Source organism: Apodemus sylvaticus, chromosome 1, assembly GCF_947179515.1.
Source record: "Apodemus sylvaticus chromosome 1, mApoSyl1.1, whole genome shotgun sequence".
Lineage (NCBI taxonomy): Eukaryota > Metazoa > Chordata > Mammalia > Rodentia > Muridae > Apodemus > Apodemus sylvaticus.
The window spans coordinates 155,031,347-155,058,339 of NC_067472.1; the positions used below are offsets into that span (position 1 = coordinate 155,031,347).

Consider the following 26,993-nt stretch of genomic DNA (forward strand, 5'->3'; position numbering starts at 1 on the left):
CTCTAGATGGTTTTACCTTAGAGTAACAAAGAACCTGAGACGTCTATACTTCCAGTTAAATAGCAGACCTAGAAATCTGGATGAGATGTGGAACACATTTCTAGTGATTAAATGTCATTATCAAACTGTGCCTCTGTGTTCCCACATGACAGTTAAGCTAGACCCACTTAATGTTAACAGAAATCTCCCACATGTGTGGGACAGTGGAGTACTGAAAACGGGACACCGTTTACTCCCAGTGAGTTTTAAGGATAAACATTCAGCATAGGACCTACCTACCAGTAAGAATCAGGTAAGTGCACTGCCAGCGACTCATCTCATATGCTAACCCACTACAGAGAAACATACCTGATGAAACAAGCCCATCGCAGAGGAGCCAACAAGCCTCGGTTGCAAACTGAGAGGGTATGAGGTGTACAACTACTGCTGTGGGAGTTCCCAAAGATTAACTAAGAATTCCTCTTTGATTTTTTAAGCGAAAATATCTAACTTATGATAATAAAAGACACACTTTGGGATGACTGTGTTTCACGCCCTCATTCTTGAGGCATAAGATTTAGATACTTGTCCCTTTCAATTAAAAAAAGAAAGAAAAAGCTATGACTTTCTTTAATATGCATCCTGTGTTAAATTGTCCATAGTTGCAAAATGTATGGTATGTATGTGTATTTGTTTTACATACACAGATACTCTCACCTGCGTACATAAACATATACACATACATTCTCATATACACGTGTATTTTATATATATGCTGAGAAAGTTCACATATATATATACAATTGTGTGTGTGTGTGTGTGTGTGTGTGTACTGGTATAAAAACTTGACAGGCAGGGTAATATTTCACTCAGTGTTAAATGAAGTCTTTGAAAAATCAAGTACAGTCACTCAGTTAACATAGTACAGCCAGTAAACTAAGTTGAAGAGAGAAAAGGTGAATGGAAACACGATCCGGGACCATCTGTCTATGGCATTCACATCGGTTAGATCAGGGATCTTGATTTTGAGCTGCGAAGACCTCCTCCGTAGGTGGGTCTTCTTGTGCGGGATGCTTCTGTCTCCCATGTACCGCCCATGCCCTTCCTTGGGCATGCTCTGTTTCCTATACTGGATTCCTGAGTTGTCAAAGGATATTGCTGAATTCCTGGTGTCACCAACGCTGCCTGCAACCTCATTCATATCATTGTGAACATCCATTGGCGCTAAAAGGATATTCCCGTGAGCATCCACCTAATGGGAAGAAAATGTATATGCTTAGGAAGCTGGTGTGCCCATCAAATTTTAATATGCAAGACATGGACAGAATTATGTTAAACAATCATGCAACATAGTTTATTGGAATCTGTATGTCAATTCCATGTCACATTTTATAGGAAAATGCTGTGTTGGAAATTTAACTGCAGCATTCAGAGTGTATTTCCTTTTTCTGAAAGTTCTTATAGAAAAAAGAAAGGGAGCTTTACTAAGTTGATATTTCACATTACAGAATCCCTTTCTGAGAAGAAAACTGAAGTGTGAATCCCTTCCAGGATTTTACTTCTCTGTCAGTGACTGCTTATAATTGTGCATTGAAAGGAAATGCTATAGTACTCTCTCTCTTGTCTGCAGTTCAACACGTATCATTTAGATTTGGCAATAGCACAATAGCTGTGTCATTCAATCTCTCTTCCTAGTCACATGAGTATTGAATCTTCAGACATTTCAACCAGAAATGGAGGTGAGTGCAACTCATGAAAGATTGTTGCAACAGAAGGCCTCATACACATAACTTTCACTGGAGTACATGGTTAGGATTTTCTTATTACGTCCTGTTGTTAATATCTTACTACACCTACTGATAACTTCAATTTTGTCTTAGGCATGAACTACTAAGTTCATGTAATATTTGCTACCAACTATGGTTTCAAGTAGACCTTTTATCTTGGGTTTCTTAGGAAGTTAATTTGTTGTATTTTGAATGTTTGAATTGGACCCAGGGCCAACCTGTGCTAAGGATGCTCTGATCCCCAGCATATCCCAGCCTTCTAGCCCTTTCTCTGATGATTTAAATTGCCAGATTACTGTGGGGAAGCACAGGGACAATCATGATGGTGCTCATGGTGACTGCTGAGGTAGATGCAGATGTGGGTCTTGGCCTATTGTGGACCTAGCAGAAGGCTTTTGCAAGAGCTACATTTAAAGTAGCAAGTCTTTTTCCACAGTGAAGAAAACTTAAAAATAATAAAGTTTTATTCTTTGTTAGCTATAGCTGCAGACCTTCCAGCACAATGCCATTGATCCATGGGTTTATTGGTTTGCCACAGAATTGTTCAGCAGCCTCCCTGCAGCTGTGGGACCATGCAACTTGGGGAAGCTGGGCTGGGGTCCCTGGTAGAGTTACAATTGGGAATCATACTGTAGTTCCTATTGTCTTGTTTTCTGAGCTCTCCATTTGTGTCTATCCTTTTCCCTCGAAGGCTGTATTCTTTTTCCGTTCTTTTTCCTTGGCCAGCCTACTCCTTTTAGCACTCACTCTATTGTTAGTTGATGGATTTTTCCATAAAACATTATTTTGTACAATGACTTGTTGATATATTAATTTGAGTCTTTCAACCTTATATATAGATATTCCTTCCTCTCATTAAAGGTGTTGAGTTGAATGTAAAGGTTGTGAATTAGGCAGGGGGGATTCCTGACCCTTATGCAGGAAGAGATAGGGAGCCATGGGAAGCACTGAGCAGATTAAAGAGTCCAAAATTACAGCTACCAACCACAAAGTGTCCAAGGCTCTGGAAGGGATGCACATAGTACAATAAGTTGATCACACTCCTGTTTGAGAATACCTCTCAAGGAGAATTAACTCTGTGCTACTATTGGTCAATTCTCATGCTACAGCTTGTGGGGTGGTTATGAAGGGACTTTGTAGATGTAATTAAGGGTGCAGCCCTCAAGAAAGTTCATTTTTAATAATTGGGTGGGCACAATATTGTCATATATTCTTTCCTAAGCATAGGAGTGAACATTTCTAGCTAGAAGCAGAAGTCAAATATCCAGCCCAAAGGCTAAACTTGCCTCTCTTAGGAAGATCTACAGGAACAGGTTTATTAAGAGGGAATAAGACGGTCCACAGGAGCAAAGGCTGACCCTAGATGACAGCCAAGCCAATTCTACCACACAAAGACCCCCTTGTCCAGCCACCTGATTGTGCAGTACTATCTCAAAGAAACTTTGGTTTTATTTTGTATGATAGAGGAAGACCTATCCTACCCAACCTAGTACTATCCTAGTACTATCCTAGTACTTTTGACCTAAAAGATGTCTGCTAAAATTGAGTACTGTTTCACCCTGTTAAATTTGTTTTAATTTGCCATAGCAACAATCATGTATATATATATATATATATATATATATATATATATATATATATATATATATATATATGATGAGGGAGAATATAAGATGTGCATTTGTCTACCATATAAAAGAGCACAAGTGAAAAAAGAGATATTTTTCAGGCCCAAGTATGAAGCACATCAAAGATTCAAAGTAAAGCATTTTGTGTAAAGTAAGCTAGCTGAATAAACCTAAGTTTTCAAGATAATAAATCCAGCTAGTTTCTGATACATGCTATGCTTGTTGGTGGGTGGAGTGTGCTGCTTTTTCTCTGTCATTGTCATCTTTCTACCATACAATGATAATAATAGAGAACACTTGGTCATGAATGTGAAGGTAGATAAGAGTTTGGGCTAAGTAAGGTTTTCTGTTTGTCATGCTAAGATATTCCAACCCTATGCTTTTAAAATACAACATAAAAAGTAATCTCCAAGCAGAAAAAAAAATGATGCAGAGTACATATCAAAAGGATCAAGAAGAAAAGCTGAATCTGAGATGTGACAAGGGAGTCCATCATAAAGGTCTCCATGGCCAATAGAAGTCAGAAAAGAGACACTAAAGGTCAGACCAATGGCCTTTTCCTGCTTTTGTTCTCGGGGTGCCTACTGCACCTGTAGCAGCAGAAGTTCTGTAGTTTGTTGATTCTGCTTTGTGTTTGTCTTGACGTCTGTTTTTTGAAACAGAGTCCCAGTCTAGCTCTGGCTATCCAACAGCTCCCTCTGGAGCACAGAATGGATTCGAACTCATGACAGTACTCTTTCTTACTTCAGCTCCTGTGTGCTTGAATTACAGGTATGAGTCATAAACTTGTCTTTTATCTTGAGAGTTGTAACAGAGGAGAGAGAGGAGAGAGCTAGTTTCACCCCACCTAGACTTGATAACTGAGAGTTATATCTTAACCTTACTGAATCTGAGAAATTAGGATTGGGAAGGATTTTCTATTTTCTCTCTAAGGTTTTACTTTTTTCTTTCTATTTTCCCCTGGAATAATCAACAATAAACTTCTTCCAATGACAAGCTGTTTGTCCATCTTCAGAACCAAGAAGACAGTTCTGGAGACTTTTCAGACTAAGTTGTTAGTAGTTATTAGTTGTTAATAGTTCCAGCACAAAGAGATTACGGAAGCCACAGATGACATGGCAAGGCTGAAACAGAAGGGAACAGTAAATGGCTGTGGCCCTCACTCTCACTGCAGCATGGTAGTAACAAGGCTCAGCTGGGGGAGAAGCTTGGCCACCCTAGCTCTACCAAAGAAGGCACACCTTGAACTACCTATGGCTGGACAGGAAGGTGGTCATGAACAGATGGCTGAGTTGGTCTTTGCATATAGTTAAAAGCAAGAGGACAGGTCAGAGCCTATCTCACTGATGCTGACCTCTCCCTGCCGCAGCCCACAGTGCTTTATGGCATTAATCGGTGAGCAGGACAGGGATGGAAGGGCCAATGGATCACAAGGCGTCTTGACTTGGAAGCCGGCTGGGAAGGAACTCAGCCAGGTGATCCTGCCATTTAATTTATTTCATTACATCATTTGACTTCAGTGAATTGGCAACGTTCTATCTGGTGCCTACCTGGCTTTACATCATGGTGGTATACTCCCTCACCATGTATTTACATGAAGTGGCAGCCACATTAAATGTTTTATTTGATTTGATTCTTTTTCTATGTTCAACATTTTAAACAGATCTACCTTCATGATAAGCTGACATTTTAAAAACTTCTTTGTTTCTGAAATTGAGCCAGAGAACACCCTAAAGAGGGAGACACTGACTTTTTAAAGGACTAATGTAGAACTTACTCTTTTCCCTAATAATAATACACCCATTAGAGTAGTTACCATCCCAGAAAGTTCAACATTTTGCCTCCAAGATAGAAAAGAACACAGACATTAGTAGCTATGAAAAATATTCCTTATAGCCTATGTTACTTTTAAAGGGGAAAACAGAGATGAAGGGCTTGAGGTCCACCCTAGTGCCTCACTGGGAACATACACAAGCAATCTGCATCACTTGGGGTCATTCATGGAAATTGTAAGTACACACCTACTTCTCAGCAGGATCATTCATGGTCTAAGCTATGAACCAGGAAGATGAATGCAGGGATTCCTTCTCTCAAGCAGTCTAGTCGGTAGAAACTCAATCAACAAATATAATTTTTATAGAAGCATATATATATTCCTAGTTATCAAAAGCATGATATGAAAAGTTCCTTTTGTTTTTTTTTAATCAGAATCTATGGAACTCAAATGAAAAATTATGTGGCAAGGTAGATACTACCAGCCTAGCAGGAACAGATATACAGTGATAAATGCCACCTGGCATGACCAGCTGCTACAATGAAGTCAGGTTCTATGTATTTCAGGAGGAGCAAGAAACTAGGTGCACCCCGAAATGAGAAATTTTAGGTGCCCTGCCATTGCATGTGCAGAGAATAAGCAGGAAATTGAGAGAACAGCAACAAAAATAATGGTTTTTGACTAAAGCAAGATTCAAACACATATGGGGAAGAAATAAAGATGACTCTGGAGAGGAACACTTGACTTGGGTGTTAAGAAAGGGAAGATGTAAGTCGTGAGGTATGATAACAGAATAAAGGAGAAGCAGAGATGGCACATGTAAGAATGTGAAGATATGGAGACTAAAAAGAGATATAAAAAATAAGATTGATGTTCTGACATATAGGGACAGATCTGTCAGCCAGCATCCTGTCTTTGCTAGTCCCTTATGGACACAGTTGTGTGTCTGGGAAATGATCTAATGATATCAGGAATTTGTTTCTGTGAACTTCAGTGAAAAGCTTAGTCTGAGGAAAGCCATGCTTTCTTAGGAACTTTGCTTGTAGCTTACAAATGAAAAAAATAAAACTTGACCAGTTGGTCAATTTCTCTTGGTTTCAGTGAATGTTGATGACAGCTGTCTCAAGATTCTGCTGAGACAGGGCTCAACAATCAGTATAATTTTACCCAACTCTATTTCAGACAGGTTGAAGACTTGTAATGGAAACTCTATCACAAATAATACTCATTCTGGTATGCAAAGGAATACAAACATTCATTGAATTATGATCTTAGCTTAAATTAGCTTGGTTGCTTCACTTATGGATTTGTTATTACATGGCTGTCATTTAAACATGAACTAATGTGCAGAAAATTACTTGCTTTTTTGTTTGAAAAGCTTTAAATGTATTAAATTTTATTAACTTTTAGAAATTTTTAAAAATCAGTGTTTCTAAAAGAGACAATGACCTCTTCCTCATGTCCTTACCTCTAGAATGCAGGTCTGAGAATAGAAGTGAGTGAGAAAGAGATCTCAGGCTGAAATGCTTTTTGCAGAATGACAGGTGGCTTGTAATTTTTAAGTTGTTTCATGAATTCTTGTTATTTTGAAGGGTCCAGCTCACACGGAATATAAATAGAGCCAATGATCTCAAAGTAGGTTTTCCTTCTGCTCTGAACCTAGACAGGTGCAGCTATCCAAAATTAAAATAATCTCATCCAGAAAAGATCATGTAAGAGGTTTTCTTTTCTAGACTACGTCACTAGATTGGCACCCAGTGGATATCTCACTCTTTACTCGCTTTCCACATTCTACTTAAGTTAACATTTCTAGTTTTACGTCAACAAGACAGGATTTGCAATTTGCAGGTGGCATGAGATCTTCTTATTTACAAGAATATGACTCTGCTAGTACATTTTAGGTATATGATCAATTGCTAGCAAAACACTTATGGGTGTATTGAGAGTCATGGCCTTAAAATGCTATGCCATCTTGTCAACTGTTCAGGGTACCACAAGATTTGCAAATGTAATGTACTCACTATGACCAAAGGCTCGCTCTTAGGTATAAAGAAAATTCTGTAACAAACAGCAAGTATACATAGATGAATTCAGGTTTAGAGACTCTCACTGTACCAAGAGGATAAACTGAAAGAATATAGAAACGTTCTGAGCATTTATGTATCAGGCACTAAGCTCCAACATTGTGCAACTACTAAGTATATGAGCAACCTACTTGTGGTTTTACAGTAGGGTCAGTAAAACCCTGAGTCTTAGTCTTCCACAGGTTGCTGGCAGCTGATTGCCTGCAATACCTCCAGGATGCTCCGTGCCTATGGCATGCCCAATAGGACAGGCAACTTTCTCAGGAAAGACTATAAGAAGCAGGTTCCCAGCACTAATCAAACAGTTTCTCTGTTTGAGAACATGGAGCTGTGTCTCATGAACCTGATAACCAGAGCCAAGTGTCATGACTGAGAACTAAAGTGGGACTGTTTCAATGACTGTCACTTCCATCCTTCATGCTAAGACTGTTCTGTCTGGTATGAGGTGGGTGACTCTTATTTCTCATATTGACCCTACATCTCTTTATACAAATGTTTTAGGAAGTCTATTTCTACTTAAAATTCATCTCTAAATTCTTAAGTGAGGGAGGAATAATTTTTTAATGATTAACTGTAAGAACATCAAATAGACATAAAAAATGAAAATACTTGATGTTGCTTTTAAATACTTGATAGTGCTTTTAAAATCGAACTAATACTAATATATAAAGGCCCCTACTGAAACTGTTCAGAAAAGAGAAACAAGATTTAAAGTGAACTCAGGAATCAACTTAAAATTTCCTCTAAATCTACATCTACATTATATTCTTTCTACATTCTGAAAATTTTATTTATGAATGTTACAAGTTTGAGGATTTTCCTCAAATTCTCTAAATTCACATTCAGAAAGATGTTTTTGAATGATGATGATTTGACTGTTTTAAAGTCTCATTTAGAGAAACGCAAGCAAAGCTGCAACAGTGAAAGAAAATATGAATAGGGAAAGAGCATAGCTCATGTATGCATTTGTACATGTGCTTGACCACAGAGAAAATATGATGTGATTAATTCTAGTTTCCTTAGTAACAGCAAGGCCAACACATACTGTGTATTCATAGTATGGTATGATCTCCATAGAAACACTAACAGTGGCACACAGTAGATTTTCCAGGAAGATATTTCAGATAATTTTGTCTATGGAAAACCTATTTCTATTCAGAGACGAACTTCATTTATGTTTTATAGATAAGAAGAGGCCATTTCCCCTCACTGACAGGTCTCCATCAATTCAGGGACACTTGCCACCCTGGGATAGGCAGCATTAGAGGTCTATCTTGGCACAAACATTCTGGAGAATGAAAGGAGAGTTCCAAAGACTTGAAAAATATGTAGATTTGAAAGGATGGATTAGAACAGCATAACACAAAAGAAAGGAAGGAAGGAGGGAGGGAAGGAAGGAAGGAGGGAGGGAAGGAAGGAAGGAAGGAAGGAAGGAAGGAAGGAAGGAAGGAAGGAAGGAAGGAAGGAAGGAAGGAAGTGACAGCGCCTCCTGAATATCATGTGTAGGCGTCGGGGATTAACAGAAAGCACAGACACAGGTGATTCTGTAGGGAGAATGCCAAAGCTTTACTGAGGGACCAGCAATATATACTAGAGTCCCGGTGAAAAACAACAGAAAAAACAATTATAGCCATAGGTCAGGCACCTGGGAAGTCCCTACCACACCGGGTAGGCAGGAAAGCAGGAATCAAGCTAAGCTGTGGGATGCTTTGCTCTCAGAAAACATGTGCAAACAGCTCAGCTGGGGGTGTTGAGCTAAGCTCACAGGTTCCCTCCAAGGAAGGAGGGAGAGAGGGAAGAAAGGAAGGAAGGAAGGAAGGAAGGAAGGAAGGAAGGAAGGAAGGAAGGAAGGAAGGAAGGAAGGAAGGAAGGAAGGAGGGAGGGAGGGAGGGAGGGAGGGAGGGAGAGAGGGAGGGAGGGAGGGAGGGAGGAAGGGAATGGAGGAAGGGAGGGAAGGAAAGAGAGGGAGGGAGGGAAGGAAGGAAGGAAGGAGGGAGGGAGGGAAGGAAGGAAGGAAGGAAGAAAGGAGGGAGGGAAGGAAGGAAGGAGGGAGGAAGGGAAGGAAGGAAGGAAGGAAGGAAGGAAGGAAGGAAGGAAGGAAGGAAGGAAGGAAGGAAGGAAGGAAGGAAGGAAGGAAGGAAGGAAGTTCGGCTTTTAAACTAGTAGAAATATATCCTGAGAATGTTAGATGAAAGTGCACTAGAGCATGTTCAAAAAAGCTTCATATAAATTGTATCATTTCATTAAGAATTCACTATAATAAAATAACACGTTTATGAGTAAATGTTTCCAAATGCCAAGTCCCCTTGTGGCTGGAAGGTGTGTAGTCCTCAGCTGGGCTATGGCTTTCTGGTGGAGCAGGAAAGCTGTGCTGTGCAGAGAACAAACTCCAACTCAGAGCTTCTGAGCCTACAGTGCCTTCATGCTTACAGTTCTCTATCCCTATGGACCACTGAGGGGACTGCCTACTGCACTGTGCACCATGGGGACTGGCTGGAAGAGTGAACTGATAATCCTACAACTAAGAGAATACTGAGTTCTTTTAGAGCTTTTGCCATGTCAGGTAACAGCCTTACATTCCAGAGTACAGATCACTCATGAACCTTCTCTGTTCTCAAAGGACAGTGGGAACAGAAGCTGAGCTTCTCCACTACCCGCTCCACTGTTGTTTGATAAGAAAGCTGGAGCCTTGCCCTAGGAACCTGGCTAGCTCCCTGGAGGTAAACCATTAGTTCAGACTCAGCATGGTTGGAGTGTCCTGGCAGTGGAGAGCCTACCCGGTTGATTTCACTCTTAGAACGATCATTCTTGGCCTTGGCCGTCCTCTCCGCAAGCTTCTTCTGCCTTTGGGGACCTCTCCCAAAGAAAATGTAGTTGACAAAGGCATACTCCAGAAGTGCCAGGAATACAAAGACAAAGCATCCCATCAGGTACATGTCGATGGCTTTGACATAGGGGATTTTGGGTAGAGTCTCCCGAAGGTGAGTGTTGATGGTTGTCATGGTGAGCACGGTGGTAATCCCTAAAAGGTAAAGGCAGTGTGAGTACCTCAGCGCAGATCACAGTCATGCTCCCATTGCAATGTTCTCTAAGACACTGACTGGACTGAATGTCACTGGAATATCTATGTGTCCCATGGCAACACATCACACTTTAGAGCAGCTAGTGAGTATCTCCACTTGGAAAGCAAGTGTGCAGAGGCCTTCCCAGACACTCCTATCATAGTTCAGGGTGTCTAGAGAGAACGAAAGGCAAAATATCTAGGCCATCTAGGAAAAATGTCTTCCATTAGAGTGTCAGAACAAATGCAGGAAGTCCCAGAATACAACCGAGTGCCTGGCCACAACACACCAGTGGTTTGTGTCTGCAGGGATCTGGTCACCAGGTGGCAGTCTGTCCTATTTCAGGTCTTGCTGGGAGAAGAGGTTGAGGGCTTTTTATGGATTAAAAGTAGACTCAGTTTTAAGTTGAAAGAGGGAGGGCAGAGGGCAGATTCACTCTGGAACCATTTTCCTCTAGTAGGAAACAATGCACACAATCTGGTGGGACGGTTATATTGGATAGAAGCATAAGAATTCGGAGAGTCTCTCATGTTCTGACACCAAGAAGCTCCTCTGTAAGTATTATGCTGAGTTCTTTACATAGTTCTACAAAGATGATATGTGTTTGTGTAGCACAGTTGCTTGTAGTCCTTAAGACCGCAAGAGCAGCATATTTTGTAACCTTACCTTCCACAGCAGGAAACAGAGTTCCTTATACACAGAGATTATAACTTATGTGATCTGAGGCCACAGCGACCAGAGAGTATGCTGGGTAGAGACATGACCAGGGCTTCTTGAACAGAGAGAGGTAAGTTGTGTTTGGGTCACCAAGCACTAAGTGCCACAGAAAAAAACAAGCTTAGAACCCATCTGAGCTTGTTCTGTTGCAAATGTAAGATATTCAAAGTTCCCAGCTCTAAAGGTCATGAATTCAACCAACATCCTTGAATGTGGGCAAAACAGTTCCCTTGTTAGGATTTACTCCCCTACGAAGGCACTGGAAAGAAAGAGACTGTCAATGATTATTGACATCATCACTAACACACACACACACACACACACACACACACACACACACACACACACCAATGATGTGACTGAGGCTAAGAGGCAGCACTGGCAAGGTAATGTTTCTGGGGTAGAGCCAGGGCTATGGGGGTGGTTATATTTATTCTCTTGGTTTTTAGCCTTTTGGATGCCCAGTTAGTCTCAGAAGCATGTTTGTTCTCCCTGTGTTTTCCAGAGCTGGCCCTGGGCTGTGGAGTTCTGCCCTCCATAGGAGAAAGATGAAGAGAAATAAGGTGAAGACTCCATCTATACTCTCTCCTGATCCTGACCCTAAGAGACTGCTAACGGCATAGAACATGGAAAAACCAAGAAACTATTTTTATGCATAATTGCAAACCACAGTTGCTTGTGAAACGTTTGGAAATCTCAGATGTCAGAATATTTTAAGACTCCTTTTAACATTACATTCATGTGCACCTGGAGACTTTTAAAAATTTGAATGTGGCAATGGGATAATTACAGTTTACAAATAAATGTGAAAACACCACGCAAAAGCTACAGAATTAGACATTCTCACCATTCTTCAGAAGATTTGCAATGTTCAACACTACTGTTTTCCCCACTCCCAAAAGTCTGCCTTGTGGCCTTCCATGATCAGTGGCATTATGTGACTGTGCACATAAGTAGGGAAGATGACATAGCCATTCAAGAAGTAAAATGATAGGCTAGTCTATTATAATGGTTGCCTTTCAAAAACTATCAGGGTCCCCCCTCCAAAAAAAAATAACTTCATAAACTTCATGAAGGTCGACAATGACCTGAAGAGCCCCCATTGGCCAGAGGAAAACAGCTGCCTGTAGCTTCCGGGAATCAGGCTCCCTAGACTTCTATAAATTCCCATTCTGTTTTACCGCTGGCACCCGCCTCTCAAGCTTCAAATGCTTGTCTGACTAGCACCATGCTGGCAGGGTCACTATGACTTGATTTGGGCTTGAAACAGCAGGATATCAAGAGAACGTGAAAGTAAGTTCCTTTATCATGATCAAGCTGGATTGTTAGTGTCATTTCTGATGGACTACCCATTTCAAGTTGTGATATTTTACAAGTAAGCAGGTACAGAGTTTGTAGTAGCTGGCAGAGTTCAGAGGGTCACATCTGCTGTATGGTTCATTTCTTGCAAATCCAGATAATTACACTTTCTAATTGCTGTACCAACTGCTCAGCAGCCGGGTCACCATGGTGTGCCTGACATTTCAGTGTAAATGACCCTCTTCCAGCTCAGAGGGGGGTCAAGTCATTTTTCATTTTTCTACATTTTTTTCATAAAGAGAGAAACTCCGAATCACTCCTGTATATAGAATGAATTTCTAGAGAAAGTATGTTTTTATGCAAATGAGTTCTAGTTGTTATCTGATGCCAGGCTGTTCAGAATTTAAAATATTATTCTGTCGAGACAAAAAGACACAAAGAGGAAACCTCAAATTGTGTAAATTAACAACTATGGTACTTGGACCTGCTCCTACAAATTGTTTCTTAATTTTGAAAATGCAAAGAGAAAAAAAATCAGCTACTCTAGGGAAAGAGTGGCCTACTGTCATTAAAAACTTGAAGAAGTAAGATCTGAATACACCCTTTGCCAGTTGCACAGAAATCTAAGATTTTTAAAAAATGTATTCTTTAGAAAAACATAACAAATTTTAATATAGAATTCTTAGTGTTTGGATACTTGATCCTATCCAGAGTACTGTTTTATGCACATGAAAACTTCAGGAACTCTGGTAGAGAAAAAGTCTAATCCACAAGACACTTGTACAGTGTGCATAGCTACAGGGTAGCACATTCACATTCACACATCTACATTATTTTACAAAATAAGATGGCAGAAGATGGCTCACAGAAAAAGACAGAGAGAAGGTGAACGAGGGCCTTGAACTATGATTTCCAGTTAGGTGCTCTACTGGTAAATACATGTCTAGTTCTTTTCCTACAACTTTTAAAAGTTCCTTTGTTAGCTCCATCTGTGGAAACAATCTTGAACCCAGAGAAGGACTGCCCTATGCATGTCTTATCCCCTGTTCCCCTGATGTATTCACATGATAATTCTGTCCAGGGTTTCATAAAAACTAGCTGAACAGAGCATAGTACTCCCTTAATAACAAAATCCTAAACAATACTGTCAGAACCTCTAAGATATAATGAATATCAATGCTGGGCGGTGGTGGCACACACCTGTAATCCCAGCACTCTAGGAGGCAGAGGCAGGTGAATTTCTGAGTTCGAGGCTAGCCTGGTCTACAGAGTGAGTTCCAGGATAGCCAGGGCTATACAGAGAGACCCTGTCTTGAAAAACCTAAACCCAAAAATCAAAAAAACCAAAAGAAAAAAAAAGAATATAAACTAATAATCTCATCATCAAATAACCAATGAACAGCAAACCAAGCTAGGGTTCTTGGGAATGATTCATAATTAGTTGCTTATTTTAACGGTCATTAAATTGTGTAATTTCAATTATGTGCTATAATATTTGATGATTTCTTTTTCTGACTTGACAAAGAAGAAATCTCAAATTAATCAAATCTTTCTGTCTATGGAATCATTTTGACCAGGAAATGTTGATCCCTACTTTAAAATTACATATCAAAAAATAGTTATATGATGCAAATATTCTGAAGACATATTTTCTCTTTCATAGGCATGAAAATTCACATTTCAGTCTTATAATTAAATTAACACATCAAAAGATTCATGCATGAAATTGCTGTTTCAAGATAAAATGTGACTATGTGGCTAAGGCTGATGTCATGACACCCAGAATTTCTAGTTGCACTCTGGTCTTTAAATGTCCTTAATACTGAAATGATATGGTCACTTTACTAAATTTTAGAGAGGACTTAACAGTAGCACGTACCAAGGGCAACTCGAGCAGCAGATGCATCATAATTGATCCAGAAGGACACCCACGAGAGGATTGTGATCAGTATTGAGGGCATATACGTCTGAAGAATGAAGTAACCGATGTTTCTCTTCAACCGAAAACTCAATGAGAGCCGAGGATAGGCACCTACAGCAAACACACAGGGCACAGTGAAGAGCCATGGCGGGCAGTCTGCTCAGCATCCGAGAGTCAACAGCGTGCGCCTGAAACTCCACGAACTGGGGAGCCACCCACTACTTTGCAGGTTGGCATCTTATTTAGAGTACAGGAGGAAGGAGTATATCAGTTGCAAGACAAGGAACAATAAAGACATTGTTCTAAGGCTAAATGTTTAGTTGAGAGCTGTTTTGGGGGAGGTTTTAGGCATGGAGTACAGAATAACAGCAAATGTGATGTTCAGTTTTTCATCGCTGGCTGTCTCCATTTTATCCTTTGTATAGAAAGAAAATTTGGGACAAGACTTCACTAGGCAAAATGGCTGTTACATATCATGCTGTCTGCACATCTAGAGCTTTGGAGACACTGGCTCTAGATGACTGGAGAAAGGATAAATCAATTACACATGGAGTTGGAGGAGTAAATAGTAAATGCAGGCCCAGAGAGCTGTAATGCACACTGGGGTGCCCTGCTGGTCACAATAGTAGCACCAATGAGAAGCTTAGAGAAGCGTGTGTTAGCATGCAAAGTCTAGTGTACATCCTGGGTTTTGTAACCTGGACTCTAACCACTACTGCCATCAGAGGTGCAAAAGTAGGGCCTTAGGATGCCATATTAATATGACATTTGTTCACCCCATTTTATATTGTTTTCTCAGAATAAGGCAAGCAAAACCTATGTTTCTTCTTTGCATTTCAACACCATATCACCAGTTGGTGCAATTGTCTCAGATCCTGGGCTGCTGCATTGAAAAGAGGCTGGTAAAAGAGAGAGCCCAAAGGAGCCTATAATACCTACCTCATGACCTCTCCCAAAATCTGTATACTGGCAGGGGTATCTCATACCAAGGTGGCCTAAATAGAGCATCTAAGACTTTTCCCATACCATTTCTTCTGTAAGAAGTGGTTACATGCTTTCAGGTATATAGGTGTACGACCAAATGTTTACTGATGGTAAATCATGAAGAAATACAATTTACAACAAATCTGCGATGCATGTAATTTTACTAATTATCCAAGTAAAAGACAGGTTTGCACACGAGTATGATGGACACACTTGCTTATGGTTACCTAAAAGACTGAATTCTGGCTGAATCTTGATGCTGTAAGGCAAAGAGCATCTTGGATTGTTTCAGATTCAAAAATGTCTTATCCTCAGTGCTGCAACTGGCACTTCCCATAAATATGTGCAAAATATTGCAAGTATGTTTATGGCCATTTTGAAAGTTAGGAATTCCATCCTAAGCTCAAGCCCAAATTTACATAGGGAGTCTTATGAAACTTCAAAAACCCAAACACAATCCAATCCAAAGATGTATTAGCTTGATACTTACACCAAAGGAATAATGGTATTAAAACATCTAAAAGAAAATCCTCGTTCTCCATAAGTAAATCATTATGCTTCTGTAACACTGGAGAACTTAGCATGTGTAGTAAAAAACACTGATGTTCCTAACATGCAGTCCTGAATCTGAGCCCAAGGGTTTTATGAAGCATTCAGTTGGCATCACATGCGATGACAGCATGCACAGTGCAAAGTCACATGCGTGTGTGTGTGTGTGTGTGTGTGTGTGTGTGTGTGTGAGTCACTCTAAAGTTGTGGAGCACAACATACTTAAGCACTGCAACAAACACCATAGAGTCATTACACAGTTGACCTTGAGTTAATTTTGGTCACTGCATATTTAGGAATCATTCACTATAGAAACACTCAGTGTGGGCTGTGGCCTACAACCGAAGCTTCAGGTGACCCTGACTTTTCAAACTCACTTTTACTTGAAGAATACAGGTTTCTAATCTCCCATTGCCTGAATGTGCCTTATCCACACTCTGCTCTGTGCCACCATATGGTTGTCCCTGCGTTCCTTCTGTAGCAGGGTCACCCATTCACATACCTATTATGTTATGTTGAGATGGCTGGCGTTAACCTACCTCACTGTTGGCCACAATTCCTGAATTATATAAAAAGAAAGAAAACCATTTACTAAGCTCAGCATTTAAAGACTAACTGCACGGAACTTCCCCCGTTGTTTCTCATTTCTGTGCAGTTTGATTTGCAAGGTGTGATCAAATTCGCGCATCACATTGTCAACATAGCATCCACACTGTCATAAGTGACACAAGGTGTATGTAAACGCAATTCAGATTTTTCCCAATGTCTCACGAAATATATACATATGAAAACTGGTTTATAAATAAAAGCTCTCAAATGGTTTAGATTTAGGTGATTTACACTTGTGCAAAAACTCTAACAGCATTCTTAAGACCTTCATGCAGCGCTCTTGTGTCAGACTTATTTTCTAGCACTGCCAGGCTAGTGCTTGGGACTGTTTTTGAATGTTACTTGCTTACTTTGCAAAAGGAACCTCATCTGCATTGTTCCCTATCATCACTTGCTCCAGTTCCTCCCTCACCCTGCAAGTGTGACAGTGCTGAGGTCTTTTTTAACTTTTAACAATTCTCTTAAGACAAAACATGCCATTTTAATCCATATATTTCTAGGTGAGAGATCTACCAATGAGCTACGTTTCCAACTTTAGTTTCTTTTGTTGAGTATTTCTGATGTATTTATTTGTTCTCTGTATTTAATATTATTCATTATCCTGAAATCACCTTCTCATTTCAGTTTTTGTTTCTTTGTTTGTTTGTTTGTTTCTATTTTAAATTTTAGACCTGTCCATCTATATCCTCACTTGGATTTCATGTAAGCATGTTCCTAGTTGCATCTTTTAAAGTGTCTAATGGGTGTAAATGGAGATCTAGAGACATTTATCTGTCTTTGGTGCATTTGTATCTATCCATTTCTTGTCCCATAGCATGGGTTGGATACAGGGGTTCAGCTCTTCTGGGAAACACCCAGGCTGAGTTCTAGCTTCAGCTCTATCTCTAAAAATGTATTCTATGTGGTATCAGTGTCTCTGTGGGCTGCAAAGCCTGGCTTTGAACTAGTGATACTTCATTAGCCTCCCAACAAAGTAGGATTACAGGAATGTGCCATCACACTGGACTCCATTTTCAGAATTTGATATAAGGTGAAATTCTATACTGAATTTTGTTTCACTTTTCAAATGCCATCAGTGCATTGAAACTTTTAAGCAACAGAATCAGCAGAGATGTGTTGACTACCCTATGTAATCATGGAGTTTTTCCAAGTTATTCCATTGAGGAAACCCATGCAAGCCTACAGTCTGGAGGTACCAGACCCTGTACTCTACCCACATTTTCAGAAGCATAAAAGACACTATGCTATCCCAGACTGGAAACTCTCCTGTGTAGATCAATAGACTAAAATACTTGGGAATGGAGGTTTCTTTATGTTCCTACTATAACTTACTTTAATTTTTACCATGCCTCTATATGAGCATGCCAGTGTCCAGTCAAGGATATTGTCACTGTCTCCCTATTTGTCTATGACTTCCTGACTGCACATTCATAGCCACTGTCTTTGGAAAATCCCTTCCCCTAGCTATAATGGAAGTTCTTGACCCAATTCACTGCACATTCATAGCCACTGTCTTTGGAAAATCCCTTTCCCTAGCTATCTATAATAGAAGTTCTTGACCCAATTCAGTTCACATGAATCCTTATTATGTGCTCCCTCCAAATGTCAGTGACCATCTTCTTGAATTGTCCTTGTTAAAATATAATTACTGATATTGACCAAAGTTAGATCTCTGTTGGCAGGCATACATTCTGCAAGATGCTTGTGAAGCAATGAAGTTGAGATGCTGTGCAACAGCCTGCATTACCACTCAGGATCTGTGCACCCACATACAGATAGATGGGTAAAAAAACAAAAAGCATTACGTTCATTCTCTGGACTCTATTAAATTGAGTTTAATACACAAAACATTCAATAGCTTCACTGTGTCTTAGCTTGAAATCACATGACATTCTTAAGATCTTAATGAGGTCATTTAAATATTGACACTTAGACGTGATTTGATGTCAGTGTCTAATCATGCCATTTATAAATTGCTATCCTTGTTTCTACATTATAGGTGAAATAGTCTTTGTTTCAGTCAACACGTGGCAGTGACAAACATCCCAAATCCTTGTAGTTTATAACAATGAAATCTTTTTAGTGTTGTCAATGCAAAAATTGTGGGATGCTCTGATGAGGTGCCACATATACTTACCACCTGTTTCACTGGCCATGCCTCATTGTCAACCTTTACACCATGAGAGTGAGAATGTTTAGTCCTCTTCCAGGAAAGAGCAACAAATATTTTTAAGTGCAATTAAATTGACCACATTTCTCAATTATGATTTTACCCATCATTTTCTAAAGTATAACTTAAAAAAAAATTCAATACAAATTGAAACTAACACACAGGAACTGTAGAACCACTGAAATTGTTTGAGAAATATGCTCTTAGCTAGCATGGGAGATTACAGAAGGACAGAACCAAATTCTACATGATCACCAGAAACATTTATGAAGACAATATTAATCCTGCTTCAAAAATATATCATTACCTAGAAATTTGCCAAGACAAAAAGTTTATAATCAAGAAGATCTATTTTTGTAATTTATCTGTCTAGCAAATACATTAGGTTTTGAAAAAGAACACAATTTTTCAAAATCCATTTTAGCATTTAGTCAGGTATAAGAAGCAAGCAATGATAGTGCAAGCATGAAGAAAGCAATGCCCAAGTCCACGGACTCCCAACTCAGGTCAGGAGACTCTGACAAAGGCAGATTGGGCAAGTCCGAGCAAGCCTGGGCAATACTACAAACATACTACATTAGACCTGGGCATGCATGAGATTTGTGTTTCTCACACAATAAAATCAAATATGCATGAATGACTAAGTTTCTTTGGATAAGGGGAAAAGAAGCTTATATGGTAAAGAGCCCTACCAAGCTAGAAGATTCTAGGAATAAGATTCCTGGATACTATCTCTTTAGGTTAGGGAAGTTCTCTTCTATAATTTTGTTGAAGATATTTACTGGCTCTTTAAGTTGGGAATCTTCACTCTCTTCCATACCTATTATCCTTAGGTTTGATCTTCTCATTGTGTCCTGGATTTCCTGGATGTTTTGGGTTAGGATGTTCACAGTCAACCATTGGACTGAGTGTGGTGTCCCCAATGGAGGAGTCAGAGAAAGGCCTGAAGGAGCTGAAGCAGTTTGCAACCCCATAGGAAGAGCAACAATATCAACCAACCACATGTCCCAGAGCTCCTAGGGACTAAGCCACCAACCAAGGGGTATACATAGGGCTCTAGCTGCATAGGTAGCAGATCAGGCATCAATGGGAGGAGAGGTCCTTGGTCCTGTGAAGGCTCTATAGATGACCCAGTGTAGGGGAATAGAGGGCAGGAAGGTGGTAGTGGGTGGGTGGGTGGGTGGGAGGAGAAACACCCACATAGAAGCAGGGGGAGGGGGGATGGGATAGGGAGTTTCCCGGAGGAGAGCAAACTGGGAAAGGGGATAACATTTGAAATGTAAATAAAGAGATATCTAATTTAAAAAAAGAGATTCATGGATACCAGTAAACTTAAGAATTTTGAGAAATGACAGCTACTCTTCTAAATAAGTAGTAGCCTTCTACTAATACATATGCATCTTACAAAGTGTAAAGGGCCTCGTGTAACTGTGATAGAATATGGCATGATATTGGCAGGGTTGCACAACCCAGAACATGGTGTATCTTTGGAAAAATTAACAAGGAGTTATAGGCAATGGCTAATAATTTAAAATTGAAAAGCACTGAGTACCCTTCAAAACAACACGAGAAGCTCTAAGATGGCAACAAAAATGCAGATCTCTGGTCTGGTGCCTGTGTGCCAATGCAGATATAGGCAGGTCCCCAGTAGATGCTGAGTCAACAGGCAGAGGTACAGTCCCTGCACAGCATACTGTTCCAAGTCAAGACTTGCTTGGCAAAAGTCTCCAGCAAAGATGCTGATCTCAACCCTTTTTCCCTGGATGCATTGAGACCTGTGCCAAAACCAGGCTCTAGATCTCCAATTCTCCTAAATTTACATCACTCTCCAGGCATCAATATTTTTGAAGATCTCATTAAAAATGTGCACATACACTGTCAAGCTAGCTTTGTAGATTGATAGCAGCCACTCCAGTGTTTCTGTAGAATAACAAGATAGTATTTCTGTAGCTGATGCAGAGTGACCGAGGCACTTATGTCACTTTTTCCAGGCAGCTGCTAAAGGACTCTCATCACCACCTTTGGGAAAGAGCACCAGGGCTATTTTGGAGTCCTTTGTCATGCTATCTTATTCACTTGTAATTTACCTTTGACTTCATGATATAGTCCCACATTAAAACTTGTGTGATTCTAGTACAATGTGCATACCTGCAGTTCCAACACTCAGCAGGAGGTTGAAGGCCAACCTAAACTACAAAGTCACACCTTACAAAAACAGGAAGGAGGGGACAGTGTGACTAGTTATAGTCTTTCAATCCTAGTCACTTCAATATATGCTGATAAAAATCTATGAAAGAGAGGAAAGGAAATGTGTGCAATGGAAGAGAGAGAAAAGGAAACCAGAATTCAAGCTGAAAATACCCCTTGAGCAAATTGTGTGTTCTTGCAGTCTTCCATAGAAAAAGTGTACTCTGGCTCACACAATGCTGCCACACAGAGAGGGTGCTGAGACTGTATGGCTTCATAGTTTACGTGGAGTATTCCTGCTTATGAGGCTGTCCAATGTCACAGGCCCTCTGTTTCCTTAGGCACAAAATCAGGGCAATAATACAACTACCAATAGAAGAAAATGTGATAAGTATTCAGTCACTAAAATGAAAAACCATGATGGTGGAAATGATTCTCAACAAGGAAATAAAAAGATAAGCCTAAGGATAAAAACAAATATTTATAAGGCATATATTTGATACCTAGAGCATATAAAGGATGCTTACTCCTCCTCAAAAATATCCCAGATCAATAACCAAATAAAAAGATGGGAGAGGTTTAGAATAGGCATTTCTCTAAAGAAAATAGATACAGGGACACCTGCTTTGTGAAGAGATTCTCAGCTAGATTTATCACCGGAAAAAATGTAAGTCAAATGCACAATAAGAAACTACCTCATTACTATGGGGATAGTTATACTCAAACGACAGTGTGGACGGGTACGGTGTGAAAAAACTAGATTTTGTACACATTGCTAGTTTCAACATAAATGCCCAGATCGCTTCAGAAAACAGTTTGAAAGTTCCTCCAAAGGTGAAAGCATCACATCAACTAAAAAAATATGTGAATTCACTCTTTGAGACAATAAAAACATGTCTATGCATTATCAAATTAAAATCACAGTGTAAGGTATGGGATACCTCCCTATACATTTTTGGTCAGGGAAGTCTCCAAAACAACATATTGCCCTTAGTTACCCAGCATAACTAGATCATAAGAACTATGACTGAGGACACTAAACACTTTGGTTACAGGACACAGAAAAATCAATTTTAAGTTCATAGACAAATATCCTCTTTTGTGTTCATAGTGTCAGAATGTGCTGGGCAAGATGAAAAAAAAAATACATTCATGGTCTTAGCCAGCACTGTCTACAAGCATAGAGTACATGCTACAATACTGACGTGCTTGGAAAGGTGTGTGGAAAGTAGCCACACAACTATTATTGGGTAAATAACTGCTTTCTGACTTCACTATACTCAGACCCATAAATTTGGTTGGCAGCAATTGATAGAGATGCAAAACTGATCAAAGTTTTGAAATAAGAGACTGAGGGCTCAGCACTAGATGCGATACCTCCATTAATCTCAACATAATTGAAGCTTAGGGATTGCCAAAGAAGAGACGGGAGGAAGAGGAAGAGCTGGAGGATTGGAGGAGTACTGAGGAATGATGTATTCTGGACTGGAATGCATGGTTATCATATTAATAAACTCACAGAAGATATGGTCCTACAAAGACCTACATAAGACCATGGCAGTTAAAATCCCTGTATAGCTGGGGTAGGTGATCTCAAGGCTGCATCCCTTACTGAGGAGCTATTGACAGGGAGTAGCAGCTAAATAGAATCATTCTTTTGTGATACGGTCACTGATATCTTTCCCATGCTCCAGGATGTGACTTCATAGGTATACATATACCGGCAGCACTAATTAGACTTAGTGAGTAATGAAAAATAAAAAATAAGTTAAATTGTAAGAGAGACATTTTGGAGGAAGTAAACAGGTACTAAAGGGGGAAAGGGTGGATATTATCATATTGCATGATGTATATGTAAGAAATCCTCAATTAAAAATTATTTAAAAATAAATAAGTTGTTATATTGCAGAAAACAAATATAAGAAAATGAAGACAAAAATCATCCACAGTAAAACATGTACACAAGTATTCATAACAATCTCATTCTAAATAGCCCACGCATGGAAATAACTAAAGTTAATTGTTCAAAGTATAAAAAGTGCCAAGTCCATTCATAATAAAAAATGATGCATGACACACCATGAGTGCCAAAGAAAACTTAGTCCAAAGCAGCCACTTACAAAGAACTCTATTGTGTGACTCAGTTTACATGAAGTGCATGGAATGAGCACACACAGAGAAAAGGGAGGTGGGTTAGTGACGGCATGGGGAAATTACTGCCCAAAGCTACGTGGCTTCTCTGAGGGGCAGTGAAATTTAAACTTGATTGTGTTCAATGTTTCCGAGGCCCACAAATACATAAAATACCACTGAATTTAGAATTTTAATGAGTGAATTATATTGTATAAAATATCTCAATAAATCATGATAAAAAGGAGAAAATCTACTATGTGTCTATTACTGGGAAATACATGCCTAAACTAATAGCAAGTAAAAGATGTCTTATACTGCCTATAAATACATATTCTTCTCCCCTTTTCTTTTTTTTTCTTTTCTTTTTGTAATCAAAGTTTTCTCACCATTGAGCTTATTTAGACATGTTTGCTAGACTCTTAAAGGTAACCCCAGTAGATGCATGTAGATAAATACTTTTATAAGGATATAGCGTAATGAGTTTTTGAAAATCTCTGGCTTCTGCAGTGAGACGTATGTCATGAGCTCCTAAAGGGAAGTGATTTCACAGCAGCACAGTCAGACGCAAGCTGTTCTCTGGCAGAGGTCGCATGCACACTCTGAGCCTGCTGTTGAGAACTCGGGAACTGGAAGTGGACTCCAGCCTAGAAACGCAGGTGAAGGATGTGCCAAGAAAGAAAATGGAGAAGGGAGAAAGGAAGGGCAATTTCTCACTGAGCTCAAGAGGATAGTAAATCATGAAGAAGACACAGATGTCAATGCATCTTTCTGCTTTGCTTCTCTATACCTACTATGTTTTTATGAATAAAGAACTAATGATAACATTTTGTCAATATAAACTTAGGAAAATAATATTAAAGTTTTTGGGTCTGTGAAAAGACTCTTAGAAGTGTGTACATTAACAGAGGGGCATACAGAGGCTTTAAGGGAAGCTCAGTTTGCCATGATCCCTGGTGAAGAAGCATGACAGTATTTTTCAAAATGAACTTAAAGAGCTGACCGGTTTCACCATCAGATATCTCAGTCTTTTTTCATATTTCAAAATCTTTTGAAACAAAGTCATAATGTCCTTATCTAGTCGTATTGCACAAAAAAATGAAGAAAAATCAAAACATCACACAGCTAAAGTCATATATTAAATAATCTGTTTCTCCGTGGATCTTGAAAATATATCTTAAGCTTTCAATGCAAAGAATACTAAAAAAAAAAAGTAATAAATTTTAGATTTGGCAAAACCTGAACATTACAAATTTTGACAGTGTGCAGGACAGACCCTCAGAACTCGTGTGAGAGATGCAATCCTGATTTGGTGATGTGCAAGCCTCGTGTTCTAGGTATGCGCTCCTGCATCCTGAGATGAGCACATTTGTTATGATCTCCTTCATTCAGAATTCCCTTAAACCTAGTTCCTGTCCTTGACAGCGATTCCCATGCTCTGTACACATTTTCAGAGCTCATTGGTGTTACAAGACCCTGACTTCAAGCTTTAAAATATTTTCCTCCAAAAGTACATATTTGCCCTCCCCCATTTTTACTATCATATTAATAACATATTTTACTCTCATATTAATAAAATAAACAAAAGACGTAGACATTGAGAATCTTTGTCATGAAGGAGATGGATATTAAAAGCACCATTTTGATACTATAGATAGATAATTTACAGTACAGGGGAGCATGTGTCTGTGAGGAACAGAGTCCAGGATGTCAACAAACAAAACCCAGGGATTCACAAGGTCCTTCTGTAAAGTAGAGCTGTGTTTTCATCGAACCTACAAAAATACTCCCATATTCTTTAGATCACCTCCAATTTGCTCCCAAGAGCTAATACTATACAAATTGTCTGTCTGTCCTACTCTTCAGAAAGGATCGTGCTAAATAGCTAAGCCTGGCCTTAAACTTGTGATCTTTTGCCTCTGTTCTTCCAAATATGGGCATGTAGCATCTACTGCCACACCATCCCATTTTAAGGAAAAAATTAGTTATTTGATAGTGAAATTACAAAACAAAAGAAAAGCAGGAATAACAAAGCCAAGAGCAATAAATAAGAGTGAAAAATGGGAAGGACATTGTCAACTTAAAGCAAAGGATGCAATGAGTACTGTGTTGAATAAATAAACCAAAGTACAGACAAGCTATCAGAGCAGACCCTCAAACACAATTTTTTGAGAAGGGTGTTGCAATACATACAACCTATAACACTGTGTCTTCAATTTATTTTTAAAGAGACAATCCACACAATGTCTTTCATAGGCAGCTCATCTAAGATGCTTGCCCAAGTAGGCACCAGAAAGCACAGTCATCCTCACTATCAACTAGACAAATGGAAGACACAATACATGACTTACATCGGTAGGTGATGACTATGTCAAATGTGTGGGGCAGGGATCTCAGACTGGTTGATACGTGTGTACCATGGTATGACCATTTTGGAGAACAGTTAGGCATTGCCAGTTAAGTTTGAACATTTCTATGTCTACTCTAAGGCATGTAAATAACATCTATCTGCATATATAGCTATTTAAGCAACATTATGCCTTCCTGTGCATAAGAAGCAGGAAATTTCTACAGATTACGAAGAAAACAAATGAACTATAGTGTGAAGAGGAATCAACTCTACAAATATGAGGCTCGGGTAGAGAACAATTGCTAAACAGTCAGACTTTATTATTCTTTAGACAATGCTCAAACCAGATGACAGTGGCTTTAGGGTCAATAGCTATTATCAAGGAAACGAGAAAGAAGTCCAAAAAAAAAAAAAAAACCCGAGGTGGATATAGTTACTTGAGTAGTCACTTCAGGCAGAGTTATTTAGATTCATACCTGTATTTGCAACATATTCTTGCTTATGATTGTTAATATCCTGTCTAAGCTCCACCCCACACTTACCTGGCAACACCCAGGTATGCCCCGCCCCATAGACCTGGCCCACTATAAAAGGGGCTACTTGCCCCTTCTCTCTTTCTCATTGAGCTCTCTTGCTCTCTCTCATTGCTCTGGCCTCTTGGTACTCTCACCTCTCTTTCCCTCTTTGGCTCTCCTCCCCTCCCCCCTCTCACCACGTGGTCATGGCTGGCCTCCACTTCTCTACTCTCTACTCTCTCTCTCTCTCTAACTCACATCCTCTGACCTGAATAAACTCTATTCTATACCATGTTTGTGTGCGTGGGTCCCTCAGGGGACAGAGGTGCCTGGGCATGGGCCCCGCCTAGGTACCCCCTTTCCAGACACCACTGTGCCACACTCTCTAAACCCCTCTCTCTCTTTTATGCTCCCTTCATTGGTGCTGAAACCGAGGAACAAACCCATCAATGATTCCAAACAGAAAAGTTGTGAATATTAAAGTTACAATCATCTTTTCATGGAAGTTTTGATACTGAACCTTTCTTCATGGCATTGTCTTACCTCCTTATCTTGGGCCTATCTGAATATCTACCAACAAGCCACTAAAAATTTTCACTCTCCACATATCTTTTTTCTTTTCTTGTGTTGTCTTGTCTTTTCTGTCCATTCTTTCCTTTCATTTTCTTTTTTTATTCTTTCTTTTCCTTCCCTTTCCCTTTTTCTTTTCTATCTTTCTTTCCTTTCTTTCTTCCTTCCTTCCTTCTTTCTTTCTTTCTTTCTTTCTTTCTTTCTTTCTTTCTTTCTTTCTTTTTTTTTTTTTTTTATCATTTTAACTATTATTGAGAATGGATTCCAGGGCCCTTTTTCACCTAAACAACTCTTCTATCCTTGGGCTGGACCCCTTCTATATTATTACTTCTTTTTTGATGAGCTGGAATCAATTTGATTTGACATTTAAAAATTTAAATATTCATTAAATGTTGTTGGAGTGTCAAAAATATTTCAGTAATATTTAAACTTAGAGAATGGTTCTATCTCTATGAAGAATTGAGTTGGAATTTTGATGGGAATTGCACTGAACCTGAACATTGCTTGTGGTAAAATGGCCATTTTTACTATATTAATCCTACCAATCCATGAGCAGGGGGGATCTTTTCTTCTTGTGAGATCCTCTTCAATTTTTTTTCAGGGATTTGAAGTTCTTGTGGAACAGATCTTTCACTTGTTTGGTAGAATTACACCAAGATATTTTATATTATTTGTGAT

At 39.4% G+C, this 26,993-nt stretch overlaps 1 protein-coding gene across 2 annotated transcripts in view; it reads right to left on the minus strand.

The window, feature by feature from the left end:
• Positions 1 to 882: 882 nt before the first annotated feature.
• The window catches only part of Gabrb3 (gamma-aminobutyric acid type A receptor subunit beta3), a 236,140-nt gene continuing 210,029 nt past the window's right edge, over positions 883 to 26,993 (minus strand). For both annotated transcript variants that reach the window (XM_052178514.1, XM_052178509.1), the window contains exons 7-9: positions 14,210 to 14,362; positions 10,030 to 10,274; positions 883 to 1,231 (exon numbers count right to left, since the gene is read on the minus strand). In XM_052178514.1, coding sequence (XP_052034474.1) covers positions 890 to 1,231; positions 10,030 to 10,274; positions 14,210 to 14,362 — 740 coding nt within the window. In that variant the 3' untranslated portion in view covers positions 883 to 889. The remainder of the gene's footprint in view (positions 1,232 to 10,029; positions 10,275 to 14,209; positions 14,363 to 26,993) is intronic.